Source organism: Moschus berezovskii, chromosome 9 (assembly GCF_049115385.1).
Source record: "Moschus berezovskii isolate FMDL1 chromosome 9, NW_MosBer_1.0, whole genome shotgun sequence".
In the NCBI taxonomy this organism is placed as follows: domain Eukaryota; kingdom Metazoa; phylum Chordata; class Mammalia; order Artiodactyla; family Moschidae; genus Moschus; species Moschus berezovskii.
In genome coordinates, this window is record NC_142468.1 from 33976904 (window position 1) to 34003420 (window position 26517).

The 26517-nt window shown below is 36.7% G+C and overlaps 1 protein-coding gene across 1 annotated transcript; it reads right to left on the reverse strand.

The window, feature by feature from the left end:
- Positions 1-835: 835 nt before the first annotated feature.
- NAA30 (N-alpha-acetyltransferase 30, NatC catalytic subunit) lies at positions 836-26517 on the reverse strand. Its single transcript, XM_055436158.2, has 5 exons — positions 26346-26517; positions 25310-26072; positions 20468-20591; positions 18493-18548; positions 836-9668 (listed from the first exon to the last, which is right to left on the reverse strand). The coding sequence occupies exons 2-5, from the start codon at positions 26069-26071 to the stop codon at positions 9531-9533; spliced, it is 1080 nt and encodes a 359-aa protein (XP_055292133.1). The 5' UTR covers position 26072; positions 26346-26517; the 3' UTR covers positions 836-9530.

Sequence of the window (26517 nt, forward strand, 5' to 3'; positions counted from 1 at the left end):
CAGTGGCACCCACATCACCATCCTAAAAGACAAGAATTTATAACTCCATTTTTGAGTAAAATAATATGACTGACCTTCCTGAACTGTCCAGTGGTTTCAATGGCATGGATTTTGCATATTAGCATCCTACTCTATTTGAAGGCAGTTTTATAGACCAACCTAAATATTTAACATTGTATTACCACTAGCTGATACTCTAATTAAAACAAGTCTTTACCACCAGGGAAAGGGTCTGATATATACACACTTATACATGTACACACACATTACATACACACATACATATGCACACAAAAATAATTTCCTGGTGTTCACATTTTTACAGGCTTTGCACTTTAAAGAGACTACAAATATGGCCTGATTTTGCAGTGGTTTTAAGTATTTCTACATATTTTAGACCGAATTTTATTCATAATCAAGGTAGTTTTTTTTTCTATGAACTTTTCCTTAGAAAAAGTATTTCTATTGGCTTATTTGAAACTTGACAAAGTAAAAGTTTACTGGACATATGGCAAGAGTTACCTGTAAGAGAATAATATTTAGAAAATTTCAAACATTAAGTATATAAATGAGGATTCAGTTCAACTTGCAAAGGATAATATATTTTAAAAGTTTGTTTTCAAAGAAGAACTCAATTGTAGTTCCCTTGAAAGATGCATGCTAAATCATTTTAGTCGTGTCCGACTCTGCAACCCCATGGAACAGAGCCTGCCAGGCTCCTCCATCCATGGGATTCTCCAGGGAAGAATATTGGAGTGGGTTGCCATGCCTTCCTCCAGGGGATCTTCCTGACCCAGGGATCAAACCCGTGTCTCTCAGGTTTCCTGCACTGGCCATTGGGTTTTTTTTACCACTAGTGCCACCTGGGAAGCCCAATAGACCTTATTACTAGAAACCAATTAAATGTTAAGAAAACTACTTAATCCTAAATCCTTTGATGAATTTTACAAATTAGACTTCTTAAACATTTTTACAGTTTAAATTTTACGCTGACTCAAACAAGTGAATTTAAATAATTAAGATTCATTAAAGTTTTAATTTTATCAAACAGAATTAAATGTATGTATTGGACTCTATCCTCTTTGGGTTTCATCAAGCACAGAGTGTGACAGTAAGAAAACTAGATCTAGGAGATTCAGGCCTGGGTTCAGGTCTCATCACTGCTTTGTGACCTTAGAGGTGTTAGTTAAGCACTTTTGAGTAGTAATCTTTCCATCTCAAAAGATCTTTCTAAAGATTGAGTAAAAATAAGTGAAACTGCTTTGGAAACTGTAAAAAGACCACCTCACTGCATGCTATTATCATTACCTGTCTGCCTTCCTGGCAAGAGCTTCCCTGGTGACTCAGATGGTAAAGAATCTGCCTGCAACGTGGGAGACCCAGGTTCAATGCCTGGGTTGGGAAGATCCCCTGGAGAAGCACATGGCAATCCACTCTAGTATTCTTGCCTGGAGAATCCCATGGATAGAGGAACCTGATGGGTTACAGTCCATGGGATCGCAGAGTTGGACACGATTGAGCAACTAATACTTTCACTTCCTGGCAGTGAAGAAAGAACACTCATCATAGATCTCTCCACCCCAAGCTGGGGGATCATATCCGAATAGTGGTAAGCATTCCACAATCAGGACAGAACAGTGATTACAAAAATGTGCAAGTATTCTTCTGTATCTGTAGTCAGGTGCAAAATTGGACTCCTAGCATGAAAACCACAGTTCTGTAGCTCATACTCACCATCTTCTGATTTTATGCATTAATGGCAACTCACTATAGTTAGCCATGTGGTTTAAGGTTTCTTTAAAGTTCAGATACAGACTGTGATGAATTTATCTGGAATTATTTATCTATTAATTCCTTTCGGAACACAACATCAGGGTGCTAGAAAATAGCATTGTTCTTATCCTTCCCTATCTTGTTTTCTTCTGAAAGAGAAAAAAGAAAAATGGTCTTCACCTACTCAACAATCTCTGTTCAAACTCTGTGCCTGTTACCATCCACTTTTTCTTTCCTGCTTACCCAGTGATCTTTCCTCCTATGCTTTGCTGATTATATTTCAAAAACCCAACCCTTTCTAAGTCATTCCTTTATTACCACTGGCAATTGCATTTATCTACTCCATTTTTCCCACAATAAACATGTGCCTTACTATGCCCATAGAAAAACACTACGTATTTGGGTTACGCAAAACACAGCCACCTACTTTCAACCTTACCTCTACTTATCACTTATTTTTCCTTTAATCATTTGTCTATACCACCAAACTTGCCTACTAAGGTGTCAACTGTTCCTGTAACAGAAATCTTTGCTCTTTGAAAAAGTAACCTCTTCTGTAGTCATTATATTTATTTCTTATGTATTTCATACTACTACTAAAAACGATTTCCTAGAAATTGGAGCATTAATACTGGTTATACAGTTGACGATTTGTGTCTGCGTATATGTGCAATGATATTATGGTTTTTAAAAACAAGACCTTACAACTTAAGTACTGAAATATTTATAGATAAAATATAATCTCTAGGATTTGTTTTGGGGGAGGAAAAAAAAAAAAAACTATGAGAGGGGGAAAGGGGAATGGATAGAACCAGATTGGCAATGGGCTTTGGGCACAGTTGATAAGTACATGAAGAGATCATTACACTCTTCAGTCTATTTTAATATTCTCCACAATAAAGTTTTTCTCTTCACTTGTTATGGTTTCGGCTACTCTCATTAGACCTAACATAACATTTAGAAGACCTTTACCATTTAAAAGGTGCTACAAAATCCAATACCAAAATACAAAATTACTACACACTATAGTATATATATTAATAATAGCTATCATGTTTTATTTACCCTGTATTAGGCTAATAGTGGGCTTCCCTGGTAGCTTGGCCGGTAAAGAATCCGCTGGCAATGCAGGTGACCCCGGTTTGATTCCTGGGTCGGGAAAATTCCTTGGAGAAGGGATAGGCTACCCACTCCAGTATTGGGCTCCCCTGGTGGCTCAGACAGTAGAGAATCTGCCTGTAATGTGTGAGACCTGGGTTTGACCCCTGGGTCAGGAAGATCCCCTGGAAGGCATGGCAACCCACTCCAGTATTCCTTCTTGCCTGGAGAATCCCCATGGACAGAGAAGCCTGGTGGGCTCTAGTCCATGGGGTTGCAAAGAGTCAGGTGTGACTGAGAGACTAAGCACAGCACAGCAGGCTACTAGGTACAATTACAGTGAATTTACATAAATTATCTCATTTATTCTTCATACTAAGCTTATCAAACAGTTACCACTAAAGGCTCAGAGAGATTAAGAAATTTGCTCAGTATCATCAGGATGGAAATAGACACCTTGAATGCTCATTATCAATTCTAAATATTAAGAAAATTATTCTCACAATAACTCAAACACAATGCTCACATCCATATTGGTGTACTTCATTTCATATTATCATAAGCTATCAAGTAGACTTGGGCAAAGACACAGTTGAAATCAATTTACATTTTCCTAGTTAAGTCAATACTTGGTGGACTTACAAATTTTATTAGCAATCACAATAAAATCAAGTATAAGGCTAGCTGACTCTTCAGTCGGTTTACAGCCACGATTGGAGGGAGGTAGCAAAGTTTAAGGCAGCAGGTTTAGCTTTAAGGCAGCAGCTTCAGCTCCTTTAAAATGATCAATAAACATGTACAATCACAGGTTATCTGGCATTACAGACGTTAGTGATCTATCCCCTACATGTTAGGGCGCTGAACCCTGAACAGTTCACAAATGTACATGAAATTTAGCAGTAACTTTATGTATCAGTTTTGAAAAGTTTCAAACAAAAGTGGATTTTAAAGCAGCACAGTTCCTTAAAATTGCCAATATTATTTTCTGTGGAACTAGTGAATTACTAAAAACACATTTTTACAAAATTTTACTAATGGCTTTAACTAAAAAATTGAATATATTTTCCTTTGGAAAATGTTTAAGTATCAGGAAATAAAACTTAATGCCTATTTAAGAGGCAAAAAAAATTTTTCAGTTAGTGCAACCTGCTGACTTTAAAGAGAGAATTTCTTTGGTATGAAAGGAAAACACAGGAGACATACAAATCTTTGCAGAACAAATGAGGATACACGCTTTCTGGAACACCAGTCTCACTAAGAATATGTTTACTGAAAAAACAAAAACTAAAGCAAAAACAAAAAAGAAAACCTCAATCAAGGGGGGCAGAAAAGACTGTTTTAAAGAAATTTCAAATCAATTTACTACGTAACAAATCCAGTAACAAATGTCTTCATACAATTTCAAGTCAGGTCCTCTCCTCTAGCATATGGTCAATTATTTACAAAAACGTACATACAGAGTCTCAGGAAATTGAGGTATTAAAAAATTGAGATATATTCATACAGCAAAGAGGTAGTCATGAAAATTAATAATCAACTAAAAATAGGCTTATTTCTTAGTATTATAAAAACCTTACATTTTAACCCCTTCATTGTTTACATTTTTTAAGTAGTATAAGGTTGATTTTGGCACTTTGGTGATCTTTATTATTCCTAAATCTTTTTCACATGAAGATTAACACTGATTACTATCAATAGAACATGTGCCTTGAGCTTTCTCCAGCAGTGTTAACAGTGTCATACCAAGCCTGGCACTCCCTGGGGCCAGGTATTTCCCATCTCCCCTGTTCTCTTGATGAATTACACTTACTAGATGTCCAGCTAGAGTCAAGGGTGACATGCCGTGAAGAGAGAACACAGCAAAATGAATCTGGTTCTCTCAGAAACAAAAACACTTGCTCTTGTACCAACATACATAATCTAGAATTTTAAAAATGGATTAAAAATTATATACTTCCATGTTTCAGTTTGACCACTCAAAACAAGCAATGACTAATCTCATATAGAGGTGAAATTATCTCAAATTCACCTAAAATGACAGGTTATTAAGCTTAATGTTGTAAAATGTTTTAAAGCTAAAAAGATATGACAGTCTTATCAGAAACTAATTTTTGGCACTTGAATCTGTGCACCTTTGCAACCCAGACAACTACCAAATGGTAAAAAACTGAAAGGGCTGCTTTTCTCAGAAGGGCTAATTTATAGCAAGAGCCCTACGGAAAGGCGCTATGACAGACAGTATTTTAATGAAATATGGTCAACATAAATACTGTAGCTTTACTCTTGTATAGCGTACATTGCTCAGAAGCAATTTTAAATCATGATCCTTCTATTTCATTCTTCAACAAGCTAGTCTTAAAAAAAATCCTTTTCAGAAACTGCGTTCCCCAGTTGTTACTGTCTAAACATTACCTAAAGCTATCACAGGAGCCACTAGTCACGTGTAGCTATGTAAATTTCAATTAATTAAAAATTCAGTTCTTCAATCACACTAGCCTTTCTTCAGGGGCTCAGTAGCTTCATGACTAGTGGCTACCATACTGGAGAGCACAAATAACATGTCTATCATAAAAAGTGCCATGGGGACAGCTCTAATCTGAAGAAAGTGCATCGTGCAATATTCATGAAATTTTTCAAACTCATTTTTAAAAAGCTGTTTAAAAGTATCATATCTTTAGGCTACAGGTTATTATTGATCTCTGTTTATATGTGTTAAAGAATGATATCAACTTTCTTGTCCTTATTTAGACAATTTATGAAGTACTTAGAGTTCCATATAGGCCCAAGTAAAATATGAACTCTCATTCTATTTTCACTACATAAAAGAAAGTGAAAATTTGACAAGCATGATGAAAGTAATTTAGCCATATTTATAACAGATCTCTCACTAATATCCATAAATTTTGAAATATGAAAGAATACATAACTGCCACTTATAGTTTCTCACAAGAACGAGACCAAAAGTCCTTTAGAAAGTGCTCTATTTTACTCTGGTCTTGAGGGTGAGGGGACATTACCTAGGTTATCAACAAAAAATAATTAAAATAAAAACTGTCTTACAAATAAATTTCTACAGAATAAGGACAGAAAAGTAAGTTTTGGTTTAATGCATGCAAAAATGCTCTCATTTGTACTGATAGCTGGTATACAAGCTAACTTTGAATACTGTTAGGAAAATCAAGTTCACGTTATTTTCACATTTACTTTGTCAGAACACAAAGTGAGAGAGATAACAATTGTATAAAACTTCTTCCAAATAACTGTTAGATGCAAGGCAGAAAGTGGGGAACAGAATAGATTTGCCTTTTTTTAACTTCTTAGTAGGTAAAACAACTCAAACATAAAATGCACACAGCTGTATCTAAAAGAAAAATGCAAACACAACTTAACCATACTTTATTTGACTGCATCTTATTGAGACAGCTTGCACATTTCAAATCCCATTAAATCTCTCTCTCCAAAAGGATATGGGACAATAGAAGAAAATTATGCAGCAATATCCAGTCATCAAACAGCAGTCCAATATTTTGAGATACACGTGATACTTTATAGATACTCAACTCATATCTGACGTCAATATAATTTATGGTTATGTTTTTACAAACCTGAAAGCCCTGTAACAATATAGCACTCATTTTAGTGATGTCATGGTGCACTGAAAAGTAACTGATGCACTACCAATTTGCTTTTATCTATGCTCCTGGAAAGTGATGAACTTCATGATTTTTAGACACCATAATAAATATACACATCCAGTCTTATACATGTCAGCCAATACCATAACACAGGGCAAGGTAAAGTTAAAACATGTGACAAACAAACTTTACACAGATTTGTCAAGCAAATGGGGAGGGTACTTTCGGGAAGAGGCAGAAAATACTAAAACCAATATTTTAATAGTAACTTTTTTTTTCTTTTTTAAATTTTGCTGGCTTCAGATTCGAAACTACTATCTGGTTTATGATCTGTGGACTTCTCTAGAGTAGTTTCATCCTCATGTAAGGGAAATTATAATCAGCCCACACATCAAAAACGGTAGTATACCCGTTAGTTTCTTCAATACTAACATATATAGCTTCATGGTAGCATGTATAAAAATGTTCAGCAGTACCAACTGCCAAACCAGTGTCAGTGAATAGTACAGTCAGTCTTAAAGAGGCAGCACCCCATTAAAAGAAAGTTGCACCAATTTTGCTCAGTTTTAGCCAAGTGAACTCACTCTATCAATTTCAAATGGAACTGTTTCACGATTATATAAGAAAGATGAATGCCCAATATAAAAAATTCGTTTGTTGATACTTCAAGATTTAATTTGGTGCTGGGTTATCAGCTAGAGGAAAATTTCAGTACACTTAAGTAAACGATTTTTGCACTGCCAATTAAAGATACAAGGTAGACAATGATATTCAACATATACCAGCTAAACAATACAACAACCATTTGACTTTTCAGTCACATGGCTAAGTTCATGTTTAAAATACCCAATTAAAACACCCAGTCAATTCAGCAAAATTGGCCAATTCTGGGTGAAAAGGTCAGTAGTGATGGTTTCACTGACAATCTGCCAAAAAATTAATGGCTGAGCTAAAAACCAAGCATGTATTTACTTTAGAACTGTCCTTATTAGTGAGTCAAGCAAATGTATGTTCATCAACAATCATTACCCATTAACCAGCAAGTCAAACATAAGGTGGTAAGATAAAATTTGACAGTGAAAATACTAACTATATACTTTGTTCGATTCCCTCCATATCAAGAATGACAGAAACATCATTATAATTGATATTCCTCTAAGTGCTAGAGTCCAAATGAAGTTTGAGCAAAAACATACTCAAAACGGTCACCCTGAAAGCTGAGTATTATGTGGTCTTCATATTTTTAATGTAACCAAGTATTCTGCCCATTAAACTTTCAAGAGCAATAGAAAATGGAAAGAAAAAGTTTTTCTTTAAAAATAAGGAACTATTAATATAAATGATCCCATCAACAGGAAGATTTTATTTTCACCAAATTTATGAATCTTTATTTTAAAAGTACTTGTTACCATGTTCACTTTCAAGACACTACACTGAGCAAGGAGCAGCTTTCCTTTTAAAAAAAAAAAAAAAGCAACAAACTTTCCTGAAAGGGGGCTTTTACCAACTGTTAATGGAGGTAGGGTTTTTAAAAAATACAGTAATTATAGCCATAAAATAAAATTCAAACCAAATTCTAGAGTAGAAGAAAAGCATATGCAAATTAATGAAAAAACAATAGATTCCTACAAAACATTTTTCACAGAGAATGAATCTTTTTTTTTTAATGGGTACCTAGGTTTTCCAGTCAAATAAATTATCCATCACAGGTCTCTTAACTCAAATGAAAGCAATCAACTTTAAAATTTATTACACTGCACAGATTGGCTGAAACAAAATATAACTAATGAACATGGTGATGGCTATTAAGAAAACCCACAGAACTCATTCCAAAAAAAAAAATTTCCATGTCTCCCTTTTGTTTTCTGGGAACTAAGCAAAGTTCCCCCAGAATTTGCACAAATATATGAAAATAAAATCAGTTTAAAACAGATACAGTGCACGTTGAAATTTATTTTCAACACCAAGAACCAAAAGCAAAGCATTTAAAGTGGAAGCAGTGTGAATCCAAACCAAGTGGGAAAAAAGTTCCAACTACTTTGTAAAAGCTGTTCCTCACAGCTGAGCAATAATTTTGATTAAATAAAATCATACCAATTTACATTAATTTTTCTATTCTTTTCCAAAAATTCCCTCAGTCTCAAAAAAAGTGCATCTAAAACCCAGCAATTCCCGGCTTCATCAACTTTTCTCATCCCTTTTGAGTCATTTCTTAAAGATACTCCAAGTAGATTTAACTTGTAAGATAAGAAGGGACTTCTACAGTAAACCATTCTGTCACTCACCTGGAAAAACTATCCAAATTATAAAAATCTGAAATAATTTATTATCAAATTTAGAATTTAAATAAAAACAAGTTTGCTTGCAAAGGCCTTAAAGAAAAGGAAAAGACAGCATGCATTCAAAAACTATAGAGATGAAGACAAATATACTTATCTACACAGGCACTGGCAGACGCAATTTGTTATCTTTACTCATTGTAAGACACACCCAACCCTACATAACAATTTTTTAATTCACTAATCACTGAGGTACCAATATTCAAGAATGGAAAATTTAATATTGAAAAAATAAAACCTAAAATTGAAGCTTTTCCCCCACCCCCTCAGAAAAACTATGGCAGGTTTCATGTGAAATGTTAGTATATTCAGAGATTTTTACAATCTACATTGGCTTTTTTTAAGGAACAAAAATCATGTTCCACATCCTGGTTCTGCGATAAAATTATCACTGTGTAAATAATGTCAGCAGACTTTCCAAATGAACAAACAAATCTTGGCTATCAACTGGCACATCTTGTTGGTACCAAAAGAACTCTTTAAGTTTAAAACAATCTCTTTTAATTCAGAAGAAATGCGCCATGCCAAAGTGCAACAAATATTGTGCGACACTCAAATGAGACACTGACAGATAAGAGCTGCATGGAAATCACTAAATCCACCTGCAAAGCAATTCTGTACAAATTGCATTGCATGCAAAGGTCGATTCTGCATGGTTGGAAAGTTGTTCCTTGATGTCAGTTTCTCAACGTAGCCACAATTTAAGTCGCAGTGCATCAACTCCATTTAAATAGTATCTGAACAGCCTCTTATCTCGAACAAAACCAAGATTTTCATAAAGTTTCAAAGCAGACTTATTCGTTATTTCTGTTTCCAAAACAACCTTCAAAATAAAAAGAGAAAACTAAGTTACAATTTTATAATTTGAAACTAATGTATAATTTCATAATTTGACAAATCACTTATAAACAATATGATCAAATATTTAAGAAAAACAAACTACATTTAATTGTTTTAAAACTGATGGTGAAAACCATAAACAATGATGTACAGGAAGAATCCAGTAAAAGTATCAGAACTGTAAAAGTTAGTTATCTCTCAGGGCAAGGGAAGTGGGAAAACTGGGAACATCTTTTCTATTGATTTTTGTAAAATGTCCATGGACAGAGAAGCATCGTGGACTACAGTCCATGGGATTGCAGAGTCAGACATGACTGAACGATTAACACCTTCACTTTGTTATTTTTAGCAATGAGAAATATGTTTTATACTAAAATGATGATGAATTAGTTTCTTGTAAAGAAAAGCAGTGTGACAAAAAGATGAAGAAAAAAATCAACAATCAAAGGTTTAAGAAAATAAACCAGTACTTGAAACTATTCAAACTGACCTCCAATTCCTATATTCTCATTAATATGTCATTCTTTATCCTGGTGACAACTACCGCATTTATCTAAGAGTCAAGACCAGAGTCTGCAAACTGTAGCCCTTTTCAGGCCACATGTGCCGACTGCCTGTTTTTGTAAAGTTTTATTAAAACACAGCCATGTCCACCAATCTACACAATGTTTTTGGCTGCTTTCTCAATATAACTGTAGATATGAGCAGTTGCACCAGAGACTTGTGGTTTGCAAAGCCTAAAATATTTACCATCAGGCCCTTTGCAGAGAAAGTTTGCCAAAACTAGATAAAGATACCAAAACTTTAGTGTACCTGGAGTATTTGTTAAAACAGACTGCATATCAACTAGAGTTTGAGTAGGTTTGGAGAGGTGCCCAAGGATCTGCATGTTTTAAAAAAATTGCCAGGTGATGCTGATGCTGCTAGTAAGGGGACTACATTCTGAGAACCACTGTCCATACATTATGGATATCAATATAATATTAACAGAGGAATACAAGTATTAACTTTTATCTAGGTCTCCTTAGATACTACTGAACCAATGGCCCTGACAATGAACTGATACTTGTAAATATTATGTGATGTTCTTCTACTTTACTTCTACATTCCTCTACCAAAGTATCCTCTATCCCATCCTCCCTACGTATCTTTTACATACATAGCTCTATTTGCCTTTCTATTGATTCTCAACCTACCTCACTGAGAATCAACACAGTGAGCCACAGTTACTGTTGGGATGTCATAACCCTCTGGTGTTTAGAGTGGAAAAAAAGGGCAGAGTATAATTAAACAAAGGCCCAAGCAAAGCCTATGAATCTCTTTCTGTTCTATCACAAACTATTTAAAACAAAAAAACTGACAAGAATTCAAGCAACAGATATGAGAAAAAAGTCAACTCATCATATCCAAAAAACTCATGACCAACTTCTCTACAATTCTTCATATCAGTAACAAGATGTCCATCCATGAATGCCTCAAACCTAAAGCCTAGGAGTCATCTCTGTACCTCATTCCTCTCCACTCCCCTGCATATTATCTCTTAAATCTCTCAAATTGATCCTCTTCTTTCTGCTCCCATTGATAACATTCTAGTCTAAGCTGCTATCAACTATTACCTCCTTGCTTTAAGGTCTCCCATTCTGAGTGATGCTCTTGTTAATTCCCTGCTTAAAACCATTTATTGACTCCCTTTTGTCCTCAAGAAAGGGTACACAATCTAACAGTAATCTAAAGAGACCTGACAGATCCGTCAAGATATGGCTTCCACCTACCCTGCTATTAATAACTGAGCTTCCCAGGTGGTGCTAGTGGGAAAGAATCCTCCTGCCAATGCATGAGACACAAGAGAGGCAGGTTTGATCCCTGGGTCGGGAAGATCCTCTAGAAGAGGGAATGGCAACCCACTCCAGTATTCTTGCCTGGAAAATTTCAGGGACAGAGGAGCCTGGCAAGCTACAGTCCATGGGGCTGCAAAGAGTCGGACACAACTGAGCACACACACCCAAGTGTGCTTTAGGTCCCACCCCTTCCTTACCATGATCAACACTAAATTTGCAGTTTTTAGAACTCACCATTATTTTTCCCACCCTAGACCCTTCACATAAGCAGTTTTCTCTGTCTAGAAGAATGCTCTTCCCGTTCTCCTATTCTTGCTTTTGGCTTTAGCATGTCACTTCCATACTGGGTAGAATATCTCTTTCCCTTCAGACTGCCCCACAGCACTCTGCACTGCTCCTCATTCAACTGCACTCTTGTCCAATGTTTGATGAGCTATGACATCTTCCCCAGCTGGTAAGCTCAACAAAGACATGGATCATGGGTACCTCGTTCACAGCCATTTCCTCTGCACCTAACATACTACCTCACACATGGAAGGCTCTTAAACATTTGTTAATTATATACATCCTTAGCACTTTTCATTATATATTACAAATATTACATAAATATGAAACAAGCAAAAGTGCTGTCAAGTTTTTAAATGACCAAAGTACTTTAAGAAAAAGTATTATCTTGAGGCAATTACCTATGCAAAAAAAAAAACTCATGAAGGCAAATCACATACTAAATCCAAATTCTAAAAAGATTTAAAAACAAGTAATTCATGGTTCAGGATCAAGGGAAAATGTTCCTAAGAAGGCCTTAAATAAAAGTTATATAGCAAGCAAACTGGTTTAAGGTGAGATTAAGAAGTCAACAATTTCTCTCTGCTCTTAAATTAAAAGACTATAATGTAACAGTGATGTACGCCATCAGTGATGTATGCCATCCTCTGTTTGGAACACTCCCGTTTGGACAATGCAATTTACCAATTTTGAACTATTCTCTTGAGTAATTCCTACAATTCTGTAGCACCTAATTACAGCTAAAATGTTAAATCAAAACAATTAATATGAGAAGCAATAAAGCTGCAACAACTCATAACTTAGAACTGATTTCACAAAAATGAAAAGGAGAGTGACAGTTTAAAAAAAATACTATTTATTGAAGGCTAAGTGTTACATAAAGCATTTCACATCCATTATGTGATATTACATGCATCTGACATAATGTGATTTTCTTCAAGAACCCTATGAAATAGATGTATCTCTAACTTATAAGGAATGAAACTCAAGGTCACCAGTAGAACAAAAATAGACCCCAGACTGAAAATGTGAACTAGAACTTAATAGTATCCACTTCTCTGTAACTCTGATCGTTTCCAAAAGTAAAACAAAGCAGCAAATGGGAGATCTACATAATAAAGGGAATCCAAGTTCATATTCATTAATACTTAGTAATCTAAAATATTCAAAACAGCTGAGGCTAATTATGACTACATAAATACACACTTGGCATTGTGCTTTGTACCACTTATTAAATAAAAACTAAAAAAAAAAAAAAGAACTATGATACAATTCAGCAATCACCCTTCTGGGTATATAACCAAAGGAAGTAAAATCAGGACCTCAAAAGGTTCCCATGTTCATGATAGCATTATCACAATTTCTAAAATAAGGAAACAACTTAAACATCCAACAAATGGATAAAGAAAAAGTTCGCTGTATCTTACACACAGACACACAGAATACTTTTTGGCCTTAAAAACAGAAATCCTGCCAGTGGGACAACCATGGGTGAACCTGGAAGGCATATGGGCATATATCTTACACACACACACAGGTGAACCTGGAGAGCATATATCTCATATACACACACACAGGTGAACCTGGAGGGCATATATCTTATACACACACACAATACTTTTTGGCCTTAAAAACAGAAACCCTGCCAGTGGGACAACCATGGGTGAACCTGGAGGCCACTGCCCTAAGTGAATTGTCAAAATAGAAAGGTGAATACTTCATGAGCTTGCTTATGTCTATAAACTAAAATAGTCAAACTTAACAGAAGAAGAGTGTAGGACAGTGGCTGCCAGGGGCTGGGGAAAGGAGGAAATAAGATGTTCGTCAACTAAAAATGTTTTAAAGGTCATACTGCACTCTTAAACTCCATTAAGAAATTTTGGTTCCACTATATTTTAATTATTTATGAGTTAGTTCTGAGTATTAATACAATGGTAGGACTGATGCTAAAGCTGAAATTCCAATACTTTGGCCACCTCATGCGAAGAGTTGACTCACTGGAAGACTCTGATGCTGGGAAAGATTGGGGGCAGGAGGAGAAGGGGACGACAGAGAATGAGATGGCTGGATGGCATCACCAACTCGATGGACATGAGTTTGAGTGAACTCCAGGAGTTTGGTGATGGACAGGGAGGCCTGGCGTGCTGTGATTCATGGGGTCGCAAAGAGTTGGACATGACTGAGCAAATGAACTGAACTGAACCATACCATAAATCTAAAAAATTAAGAAGTGCATAAAAGTAAATGGCCACATGTGGGTTCATTATTTTAGGTACACAAGGAAATTCATATATATTATTTGTATGTATTCTTATTATTTCCCCTAATGTAAAACCAAACCAAAGAAGCTTGTCCTAGTAGCTACTAAACATTTGGCAGCCTGAGCACATAAGACATAACCAAATTCAAGCCAGATTAGCAACACAGATAATGCATTTCTTATTTGTAAAGTAATGCATCTACCTGTTTCTTTTTTTTTTTTTTTTGATGCTATAACTTTTTAGTCAGTTCCAAATATACAGAAAATTAAAAAAATCTTTCCCTAGACTGTTTCAGTTCAGTCGCTCAGTCGTGTCCGACTCTTTGCGACCCCATGAATCACAGCACCCCAGGCCTCCCTGTCTGTTTGCTGCTGCTGCTGCTGCTGCTAAGTCACTTCAGTCGTGTCCGACTCTGTGTGACCCCATAGACGGAAGCCCACCAGGCTCCCCCGTCCCTGGGATTCTCCAGGCAAGAACACTGTCTAATTCTGACATAAACAGTTAGGAAAGTCATAGAATGGCTAAATGGAAAGATCTATCAGACCAGAAGGGTAATATTGTAATTTGGGCAAAAGCATGATTTACATTTCGACTGTGAAATGTACAGATCTACATTTCAACTAACCTCAGTTATTTACGCTGAATTTATCTGAAAATGACAAGTGGCAACCAAAAGCAACATGACTCAAGGTCATAAATTCTGCAAACAGAAGGAAAGTAAAAATTGACTGGATGTGTACAGTAAAGCTTCATAGAGATTTCCAAATTCCCGAATGTATTTATCTTAATGTTTTTCTCATAAATTAAAAAATCTCTGTCTGTAAGAATAAAAAAATGGCAGCACAACCTATGTAGTAGTAAATGTAATTTAAAAACCTTCCCAAACGTCTTTCTGGTAATTTGTCAGTTTCTTAACACTTAAGCTTCTTAACTTTAAGAGAAATCAAAGCTGGCCTAACCTAATGAAAGTAAAATCACAAGTTGGTTATTTTATAGTCATTGTATTCTTGGAAAATTATAGTTTCAAAGTTTTCCTCAGAACAATGAATTATATACAAGACTATTTTTATATAAAATTGCTCTTATCAAAAGGTATATTAATAACTTGTTAACCCTGCAGATATATTTTTATGTGCAAAAAAAATACGAAAAAGCTAGAAAGCTTAGACAGAAAGACAAGTTAAAAACTAATTACACAAATCAAAATTCAAAAGTTCCCCCCTCCCCCGAAAGAGGTATAGTTAAGATGGTGAAGCACAGGACTAATCATTCAACCAATATTTATGAACCATGTGCTCTATCACAAATGCTGTATACTAAGCATTAAAAATACAGCAGTAAATAAGAAATGGTATCTCTGCTCCCAGTGTCTAAGGCAGACCCTGAACAAGTAAACTTAAGCACAGTATTACAGAAAGGGAGGTCAAAAAAATCATGGAAGGTGCAACTGATTCTGTCCAATGGATCAAGGAAAACTTAAAAGAAGTTGTTGATATTTGAGTTGGGTCTTCAATATGGGACACAGATAACCAATCTTTTTAAGCCATAGAAGAGTACCCTAAACCAGAAGCAGAGCTACTCAAAACGCAAAAATCATACAACAGAAGTAAGTTCATGGAACTATTCCCATTTCATTCTAAGACTGAGTAAAACCCATTGCTTCAAGAGTAAGAAAAATAAATCAGAGTTAGAACCCTAGGCCCACAGTGAATAGTTCTACCATAAAATGTATCACTAATTCAGGACTTAACTTTGAAACTACAACAGTATAACCAAAATCTCATCATTCCTCAGAACTTTCAAAGAAAAACCAATACTATTTAAACATCTGATCAGTTAAGATAAAGCATACTACCTATCTCACAGGTAGAACTAGGATAAATCAGAAACAGCTATCCATTAGGAACATAATACTCCCTCCTTATAACATCTCTGTTCGCTGGGAACCACTGTGCTCAGTAAAAGAACAAAACATGGTGTTTTCATCCCAAAGATTTATCCAAACTGTTGAACAGCTTTTGTGAAGCCCAGCTTCTCTTCTTGATGAACCATCTAAGCCAATATTGCTATGGTCCATATTAGACCTACAGTTATGAAAAAATTTATACTCAATTTTATACTCATATTTTAGTTACCAGTGATGTAAATAATCAGGGTTATGGCACTAATTACTTTGAGATTAAAAGCTGTGAATTTGAGATCCTTCATCATGTGTTAATTTTCTTATTTGGGGTAAAATAATTAAATGTCCATAAATCCCAGGATAACTTCCCTGTGCTGTCCAATGTCTGTAGGCATTCTCATACAACCATCATCTAACGGGATCTGTCAGGCTACAAACTACAAAAGTGGACAAGCAGTGTGAGAATACTAACTATGCAGTCCATCTGAACTGACAAGGGATCCTGTTCACAAGATACTGTTAAGTGGAAAAAGTAGCTAATACAGAGTAATAATTTGTGATTTCATTTGTATAAAAAAAGTGTGAATATTTGCATTCAAGTGTGCTTAGAAAACGGGAGGATGCAAACTGGAAGATGAATAGTAGCTCTAAGTAGAAAGAACGATGAAGAGTTGAAAAGTGTGGAGATGGGGGAAAAAGGGGACTTTGCATCACAAATACAAATACACACATATATATAAAGGTTAATGATTTGTGTATAAATTCTGTACAAAAAAAACCCACTTAAAAAAAAAAGTAACCAAATAAGTCACTTAATGGCATCAGTCTGAGAAAAAAAATTACCTAACTTCAAGTACTTTGAGAACTCTCTAAGGCACATTTGCCCTCCAATAAGAAAGACAAGTGTTAGAAGTACTATTCATAAAATTACTAGCACAATACAACTCTGGTACTTCTTAGTCACCACTATTATATTAAAGATACCCATACTTTCCTAGTTTATACTTATTTCCTTCTACATTCAGTTCAGTTCAGTCACTCAGTCGTGTCCGACTCTTTGCGACCCCATGAATCACAGCACACCAGGCCTCCCTGTCCATCACCAACTCCCGGAGTTCACGCAAACTCATGTCCATCGAATCAGTGATGCCATCCAGCCATCTCATTCTCTGTTGTCCCCTTCTTCTCCCGCCCCGCACATGGAACAACAGACTGGTTCCAAATAGGAAAAAGAGTACGTCAAGGTTGTATATTGTCACCCTGCTATTTAGCTCATATGCAGAATACATCATGAGGAACACTGGGCTGGAAGAAGCACAAGCTGGAATCAAGATTGCTGGGAGAAATATCAATAACCTTAGATATGCAGATGACACCACCCTTATGGCAGAAAGTGAAGAGGAACTCAAAAGACTCATGAGGAAAGTGAAAGGAGAGAGTGAAATGGTTGGCTTGAAGCTCAACATTCAGAAAACAAAGATCATGGCATCTGGTCCCATCACTTCAAGGGAAATAGATGGGAAAACAGTGGAAACGGTGTCTGACTTTATTTTTTTGGGCTACAAAATCTCTGCGGTTGCTGATTGTAGCCATGAAATTAAAAGACGCTTACTCCTTGGTAGGAAAGTTATGACCAACCTTGATAGTATGTTAAAAAGCAGAGACATTACTTTGCCAACAAAGGTCCATCTAGTCAAGGCTATGGTTTTTCCCGTGGTCATGTATGGATGTGAGAGTTGAACTGTGAAGAAAGCTGATCTCCTAAGAATTGATGCTTTTGCACTGTGGTGCTGGAGAAGACTCTTGAGAGTCATTCTAAAGGAGATCAATCCTGGGTGTTCACGGAAGGACTGATGCTAAAGCTGAAACTCCTTCCACATTATGTACTAGTAAATCTTAATATTCCCAACAATTGCCATTATTTCCTGAGAACCTACCATATGTAAAGCACAGTGCGGCAGCATACAAAGAAACTACCTGCCACGAGGCTTTACAAACAAGCTGAAGAGAAAAGATGCTTTTATGTTAATATACAGGTAGTTCTACATTTAAAAAGTTGTTGTCTTCCCCCCTCCAGCCTTATTATTTAATGCTGAGAGTTCTTTCAAATGTGAAATGTTTTTCATATTGGCTGACAGCTGACCCACAGGGAGAAAAAAATTATTATTTAGAGAGAAACCAAGGCCAATATGCAAGTACATTACAATAAGGTTTATAATAAGAACTACCTTCAATGATTTGACTGATGACAAATCGGAGTTCTGAATACCAATTATTTATTGAAAATATCTAAAATTTTACCTTTATATTTTGACACAACAAATTTTAGCTCGTATTATCATCTTAAAATTTGTTCTAGATCAAAGTTCATGTGTTTTAAAATGGAATGCAATTTTCAGCACAAGTTATATTTATATAATAGTCTGCAAGTAAACAGTATGATTTACTTGGGATACTTATATAAATACCCAGTAGAATATGGCCCAGGACAAAAGGTCTTAAACATTTAGGAACACTTACCTCATCACAGTCTCCTTCAACCATAGCATATATAGCTTTCTTAACCAAGTTAGTACCTAGAATACAGAGCTGAGTATTAATTAAGTAAAAATGTAATTAGTTTCTTACAGACACCTAAATTATATTATTCATAATTTATATTATAAATTATAATATTTATAATTCTGAGAGGCCCAACAGAACCTATGCATAGCAATAAGTTTCCTTTTGAAAGACCTATCTCCTGATATGTATCTTTTTCTCAAAGGTAAATGCTATTTTATTCCAAGAAAAAGGCAAGATACGGCCAGAACAACCCAGGAACTCCTTCAGCTGGCAAGAGCTTACGGCATGACCTCTAAGCCAATCTTGTCAAAGACCATACAAGAACTGCTATGACCCTAAGTGGGCCCAAGATACTGGGTTATTTTCTACAAATCTTGTAGTTTGGGCACTACAGTATGCCTGGGCACACCAGATGGTTTCAGTGCTGTGTCTGTATTCTAGTTTAGAGTAGATATACTTAGTACATTAAAAAGAAAACAAATGCCAGATCTAATTTTAAGAGAAGAAATCCAAATTTTATAGGAATTCCCTTAAATTTTCAAATCATATACACAAGCAAGCACCCATTACATGGGCCATACAAAACATGTTCGAGGGCCAAGATGCACTCCTCAAGCCACTAGTTTCTGCCCTCTGAAGTAGCCAGACAATTTGCCTATTATTTGCCATGAATCCTTATCAGCTCTTGATAATACATCAAAGACTCGAACTTGGCTTATACAATAAGCCCAATTCATTAAAAATCTTAGTGGCAAACTGCAACACTGTAAGAAAAGTTGGTTAAACCTAATGTATTAAGTAAACCTATTCATAATGACATCTCATGTCACAGATTGTGCAAACCAGTCTTAAATTGAACAGAGCCATTCATAACAAGCTTAAAAAAAACAAAATTGTAAGTGACAAAGCTGCTAGTAATTACATACTGGTGGCTCAATGGTAAAGAATCTGCCTGCAATGCAGGAGATGTGGGTTCGATCCCTGGGTGGGGAAGATCTCGTGGAGAAGGGAATGGCAACCCACTCCAGTATTCTTATCTGGAGAATTCCATGGACAGAGGAGCCTGGCAGGCTACAGTCCAAGGGGTTGCAAAGAACTGAAATTACTGAAGCAACTTAGCACGCACGCACAGGCATCAAATCTTATTTCATGAATACTTTGCTTCAGAACATTTCAGAATTTGCCATGTTAAGACAAGTGCTTGTCTACCTGCTCCTCCATTTTTGAACAAAATCAGTAGGTCCGAGACTCTAGGACAGTGGTTCTTAAGAGGCTCACAACATAGTTACCTGGGGAAATTTCAGCCCTACTTCCAACAGGACAAACAAGATTCTTAAGGGGAGGGGCCTAAGCATTTGTTTGTAAACCACCCAGATGATTCTAATGACCATTAAAAACCATGAGTATAAGATTAACTGAAAATACCAGGAAAGGTAGCCCACGAAGTTTGAGAATAGCAGTAACAAACAATTCTGCTTTCTTCTGGACTTCCCTGAATTGTTAATATATTGTTTGGTGACCAGTACGAAATAATGGTAATATCTCCATAAAGTTGCCTCAGCTGAAGACCATTGAACCCATAACCCACGTACAGACAGCTGCTTGAGCACTGTTATCAAGCACCCTAATAATGCTATTAAAAACTGTAGAACTCAATACAATACAGTTTGAATGTGATCAAAAAAATGTTTGGAGGTGAAAACTGATCACCTAGTAATTGTTAGAAAGATAATCTTTCAAATAATTAAACAGTAATAAAGGAAACAATTTCATTTTAAAAACATTTTGAAAATATTTTGAAACAAAAGCAATCAATAGTCTCTCTCAGCTTCATGCTCATTTCTACATACTATTTACATTTAAGTCTTCTGCTTCTTAAAAAAATGTAAATAATTTAGGCATTCTTTTTTTGACATAATATTTTTCTTACCAATGCCATTTCTCCTGTATTTGGAATCCACGGCTAACATGGCTATATAACCTCTGCGGAACATCTTTTTGTGCATATCCAACTTGCAAACGATGGCACCTACACACTCCTCCCCTACCATGGCCTTAAAAATAAACAAACAGTTACAAAGAATACATTGCCATTAAGTACTGCACAATTACCCAGGGAAAGAGCAACCAACCACTGGTCAGTGTTTTTGGAGGAGGAAGAAATAATGAGAATTTTAGCGAAAGCAATCACAGAAATTTCAGAAATCTAAATCCCAGAACTCCTTCAAATGTTCTAGTTTTAAAATCTTTCAACATTCTCTACAACATGAATTTCTAAGGCTCATTATTAACGCCTATCATTATATAGGGGGAAAATAAATTTCCACATGATAAACATTCAAGTACTTTATAAGAGGTGCTTATAATCAATTGCAATAAAGACCTATATGTTTAAGATTTGGGAAAGAGAAGACGTGAAAATAATTTTTTTAAGAAAAAGTCTTTTCATTAGATATTATAATGTGAAACTTATCAACAGAGTACAACAAATTTATATTAAATCATGATGAAGTTTTAGCAAAGGAAAGATAGAAGACATTTATACCTGAATAACAGTTAGATTTTGATCAGGAAAATAAAAAACCTAAAAGATTTTCAGAAAAAGAATTGTTTTTAAGGTATTCCCTAGATCCTACTCAAGCAGTTTTGTTACTGAGGGACTATAAAAACTAGATATATGACAGTCTCATTTTTAGGACTCTCCTGACAGTGTGAGTCAGTACCGTAAAGCTCACAGAATATCTGAAACTCAAAGTTTCATATTAAAGTAAAAGCTTAATTTTTACAGAGCTTCCTATTTCAATAAAAAAGTACAGTCTTCCAGACAGAGATTATATATTAAATAAAAGCTAATCAGACTCCATTTTCATTAAAATTTCCAGTATCACCACTGAAAACATGCTTTTCCAGCATTCCATCCCTGACAAGAAGTTCCAGTTAAATACTGTATTCTAGTAAATATAAAAGGGCAACAGCTCCAATTGTTTAATGTGTCAGATAGAAATACCTTGCTAATATAGAGAGCCCTCATTTTAATAAAAAATGAAAGTTTCAAATCATCTCTCAATAAAATTAATTTTTCAGAAATGACTGCAACAACAAAAACCAGGAATGGGTTAAAAAAAAATCAATAAGCAAAGTCCAATACCTCTTTTATCTTGAATTTGTTATGACTTGTTTTTAGTTCATCAATTTGTAAATTGATTAAAAAGCCTTTTTTCCAGCTGCGGAGAAATCTTTAGGCAAGATAATTCTAATCCATTTCACACAAGCCTAAACTAGGTCAGAAAAATCCTTTTGAAGGGATATCAATTTTATTTATTTTAATTGAAGTACAGTTGATTTAACTGCAGCTGATTTACTTTGAAAGGATATTAAATAATTCACATTAAAATTTCTGTTTTATCAACACAATCCAAAATTACTTGGGGCCAGTAAACCTCTAAAATTGTTATTGCTATTTTTATTCATGATAAATCAACTTGGTTCTTCCAAAATTCTTTTGGAAAGTAAAATTTTTTTCTATACTAAGTACTGAAATATATACACAAGTTGCCTGTTTGAACAGCATTTTCTGACTTGGACATAACTTATTTCAAATATATGTGTGTGTGGTGTCTGTCTGTATACGTCAGAGATGAGATGGTACATTAAACAAAATTTGGCCTGACCTCATAAGCTAGGGGAAATGGAAATCTACACAAATCTATGATACAAAATTGTAGGACACTTAGATTTCACTGTTAATAAACCATTCAAAAGAGGAAAAATTAAAACCACTAGCACACAACTAGACAATACTTTCAAAATGGATAGCCATTTCAAATAAATCTTCTTTGTCCTCTGACCAATAAAGTAATTAGCAAAGTATCATATGAGTTTACTCTTGGGCTAGGTTGATTTCTTACAAATCAAGAATATGAAGGAAAAAAATCAAACTGTAAACATCATTTAAAAATAAAAGTCCAATATATGATACACAGTTATTAGTAAGATGTTTGTACTGAGGAAGGTTAAAGATGCATTTTCTCCTGACAAATTGTTGATGAATATTCACACAAAAATCACTAAACTGCATGTCAATTTTTCCAGATAAAAGCTTCTATATCTACATTCGGAACTCTTGCTATTAAAATGTGTTCATTTTTTTCAAGGATGGGAACTGAAAAATTCCAGGCAAGATTAAAATTTAACTCTAAAAGGTCAAATGCTTCTCAATCTATGGAACTTGAAAAACACACGCTGTGTGAAATAGATTCCCAAATTCCAGAATACCACAAACAGCAAAACAGAAGAAGCTGGAAATTTAAATTTAGAATAACAGAAGGATTATAGAATATCGCTGGTAAGAAGTTCAAAAAGGCACCAACAACTGAAAATACCATGAACTCAAAAGAGACAGAGGTAAATTAGCTAAGAACAGAGTAAATGATAGTGTCTCCTATTTGTACAGTACCATACCTTCACATGTTACAATTATTAGGAAGAATCATTAAAAACCATCATTTTTATTAGTCAAATATGGTCAAGCATTGGTGATTTTCTAAGGAACAACCTTATATACTCCATTTGATCCACTGGAGGTTACTTAAGGAAACTAGGAACATTCTGGAGACTTCTAGTCTCTTGAGATTGATGTTCGCAAGGACAACTATTCCTTGGCGAAGCATAACTTGGGACACAGGATCTTGGCTGAATTAGTCAACAGTATGTCATTTTTCAAGTTCTTAGCTGTTTCCATAATGAGAGGCCAGGAGACCTGGGTTCTAGCTTTATATCTCTGAACACAAAATATCTGGAGACTTGAACATTTCAAGTCTCTCTGGTCTTTCATTTTTATCATTAAAAAAAAAGAGGCTGGAATTAGATTATATCTGGGATCCTTTATAATTTTAAAATGGTATGACTTGAAATAAACATATTTGTTTTAAATCAGTTCTCATGAGAAATTCAAAAATTTTTAATTCCAATATAAAGGTCCCAGTTCCAAATGATCTGACTATTTAACCATTATTTTATGTTCAATACTCCAGGTTCATACTTGTGTTAGTAAATCTTATAGGTCAACTACTGTGTATATCACTATTTCCAGATATTCAGAATTTAATGTTAAACAAATTAGCTATTAAGGGGTAAAGTTCAATTAGTGGTGAACTGGGAGGAGTGTATGTATAATCAAACTAAAGTTTACTAATATTCAGTTTATCAGAGTCTAAAATGGCAGACAAGTTGAGGTAACACCAGAACTAAAAAGTTGACTATCATACATACACAACTATCTTCTGGAATTAACAAAAATACACACACACACCCCATTTCAATTTAAAGTGTAACTAAACTATATGCTTTTGTGAGTTAACTTACAATCAATCTACAATCTTTAGCATTTATAATGGGATTTGATAATGACATTTATAATAATGTTATGAAAACCATTTTCCCATATTCATTGACACAGACATGTCTTAGAACTTCTACTTTGATGCAACAGTTAGAATCCTGTACCAGTAGCTTTGTAGAATATAAAATAGTTCCCAGCTTAAACAAACATACTAAACTGAAGTTTAGCAAAGTAAATGCAGAAAACAGCACAACTACCATTACAACAATACACAGGTTACATTTTCAGATTACCACCAAGCTATGGCATCAAAAAGATTTCTAAAGTATGGTCAGAGCATTTTACAAGGAATTAACAAGTGAAAGTAAGTCAGTTCTAAACAATAATGGTAGTGGCTTTTCCCTTCACATATCACAAAACACTCCTTAAAAGCATGTTGCCTTTCTTCAATAAAATTCAAAGGAAACAACATGCTGTGAGCACATGATACAAAGCACATACCTGTAGTCAATATTTAGGTGAAAGGTTTCATACAGACTGAAACTGGTCAATATTATTGGGAAACTATTGGTAATACCAGTACTATATAAGTTAAAAAAAAAAATATATATATATATATATATATATATATTCAGCTTGTTTGGTAAGCCAAATCTTTCTTACTCAGATAAAAGTAAAAAATTTCTGTCAATTATATTTAACAGCATTAGTACTAGCATTTAGACATACCTGTGACCAACTTCTTAAAAAAAAATTATAGATTAGTAACAATTTCACACTTAGTTTCCTACACTCCCCAAAAGGGTATTTTGCTCAAGTTTCAGGAGTCTTTCAACCACCAGAAGTGTTAGTATCGCCTTCTGCAACTGTGCACCAGAAAGCAGGCTGGCTACAACTGCTAATTGTCCTGTTGAAGTAAAAGGAAACAATCTCCATAATTACGGAATATGCTTGTAAGATTTAATTCTCCAATGTGGCCACAGCAAGTTTACCGACAATCATGTTCACCAAAACATGTTTATGCATACACTCTTCGCTGATTATGGCTGTAATTGAGAGATTAATAAGGCCTGCATCTGAACAGAGCCATGTGCAAATTAAATGATTGCAAAGTGCTTTGAGGATGAAGGAGGATAATTAAGGACGGTTAAACATGATGATAAGCTAGTGTAAACAGGATATGAGACCCCCAACATGCATCATACTAGCTTACTGCATTTACATCAGTATCAAGTTGACCCGGATCACTATGTCTTACCTTTCATACTGTTTCATTAAATACCTAGGAGTGTGTACACGCGCTTTATTTTACATCATGTATCATACTATGAAATGCAGAATACATACATTGACATTCCAGCCCTCACACTCCCTGCCCCGCACGGCCTGGATCTCTGCCGGGTTCACCCGTTTTTCATTCCATCCACTTACCAAGAAGCACAGCTGTGGCCAGTTGTGGATAAAATATCTATAGGTATATATGGAGTAGGGTTCAGACAGATCTTTGGTGATCAGTCTCATGATATCGGGCATTTGTAGCTCGGATTCATATCGGACATAACGTATCGTCCGATCCTCCCCCGGCTCAACCTCCCGGCCTGAGGGGCTCCTTAAACTGCAGCCTGCGGTCAGGGATGAAGCCAGCAGCCGCACCTGCTCGTCTTCCTCCTCCTCCTGCTCCGTGCCTTCCGCCAGTCCATTGCGGGCCGCCGCGGGATCGCTCGCCGCCGCTGCCTCTGCCGGGCTGGGGAGCGCAGTTCTTGCATTACTGGGGAGGCAGTGAGGGGGGCTCTCGCCCGAGTGTACCCCCGCTCCTTTTGTTGCAGTCGCTCTGGGGCCCCCGTCGGGGGTGGCCGCGATCGTGGCCGCCTCGGCCGAGCTCAAAACCTTGCTCTTGAGGGAGGCGGCCGCCCGGAGGTGCCGCAGTTCGGGGTTGATCAATCCGTTGAGCTGCAGCTGCTCCTGCTGCGGCTGAGGGCAGCGGAGGCACGGATGCCCCTTGGCCGCCGCCTCGCCGCCCGCCGGGCTCCCGCCGCAGCCGCCGCCTTCGTGCTCCTCGTCGTCCTCCTCGTCCTCGCTGCAGCAGGCGAGGGCGGCCCCCGCCGAGAAGGGACAGCGGGGCTCGGCCGCCGCCGAGGCCGGAGGTGCTGGTGGTGGGAGGAGGCTGCTAGGCCCAGGCGGTACCTCCGCCATCCTAGGGGCGACACAGACCGAGAGGGGAGGCCATGAGACCCGGCGGACGAGCGCGGAGCAGAGGAAGCCGAGGGCGGGGGGCGGCGGGAGCCGGGGGGGGGAACAAAGGCAGAAACCGTCCCTAACAGAGCTGGCCCCCCAATTCCGCGCCACCCCTCCGCCCCGTCTCTTCGGCGCCGCCCAGCTGCTCAGCCGGCCACCGTCCCCGTCCGCCCGCGCCCATCCGCCAGCCCTGTCACCCGCGGCCCCTCCCCGTCCCCTCCGCGCGGCTCACCCCGCACAGGTCCCCGCCGCCACTGCCGCCACTCCTCTTCCTCCTCAGCCGCCGCCGCCTCCCTGGCCGCCGCGGCTGCCTCCGCCGCCGCCGCCAAGGCTCACACTCAGCCGCCGTCGCCGTAAAGCGCCTCGGCTGTTACCTCGGGTAAAGTTTCCTGGGCCTGGCTTTA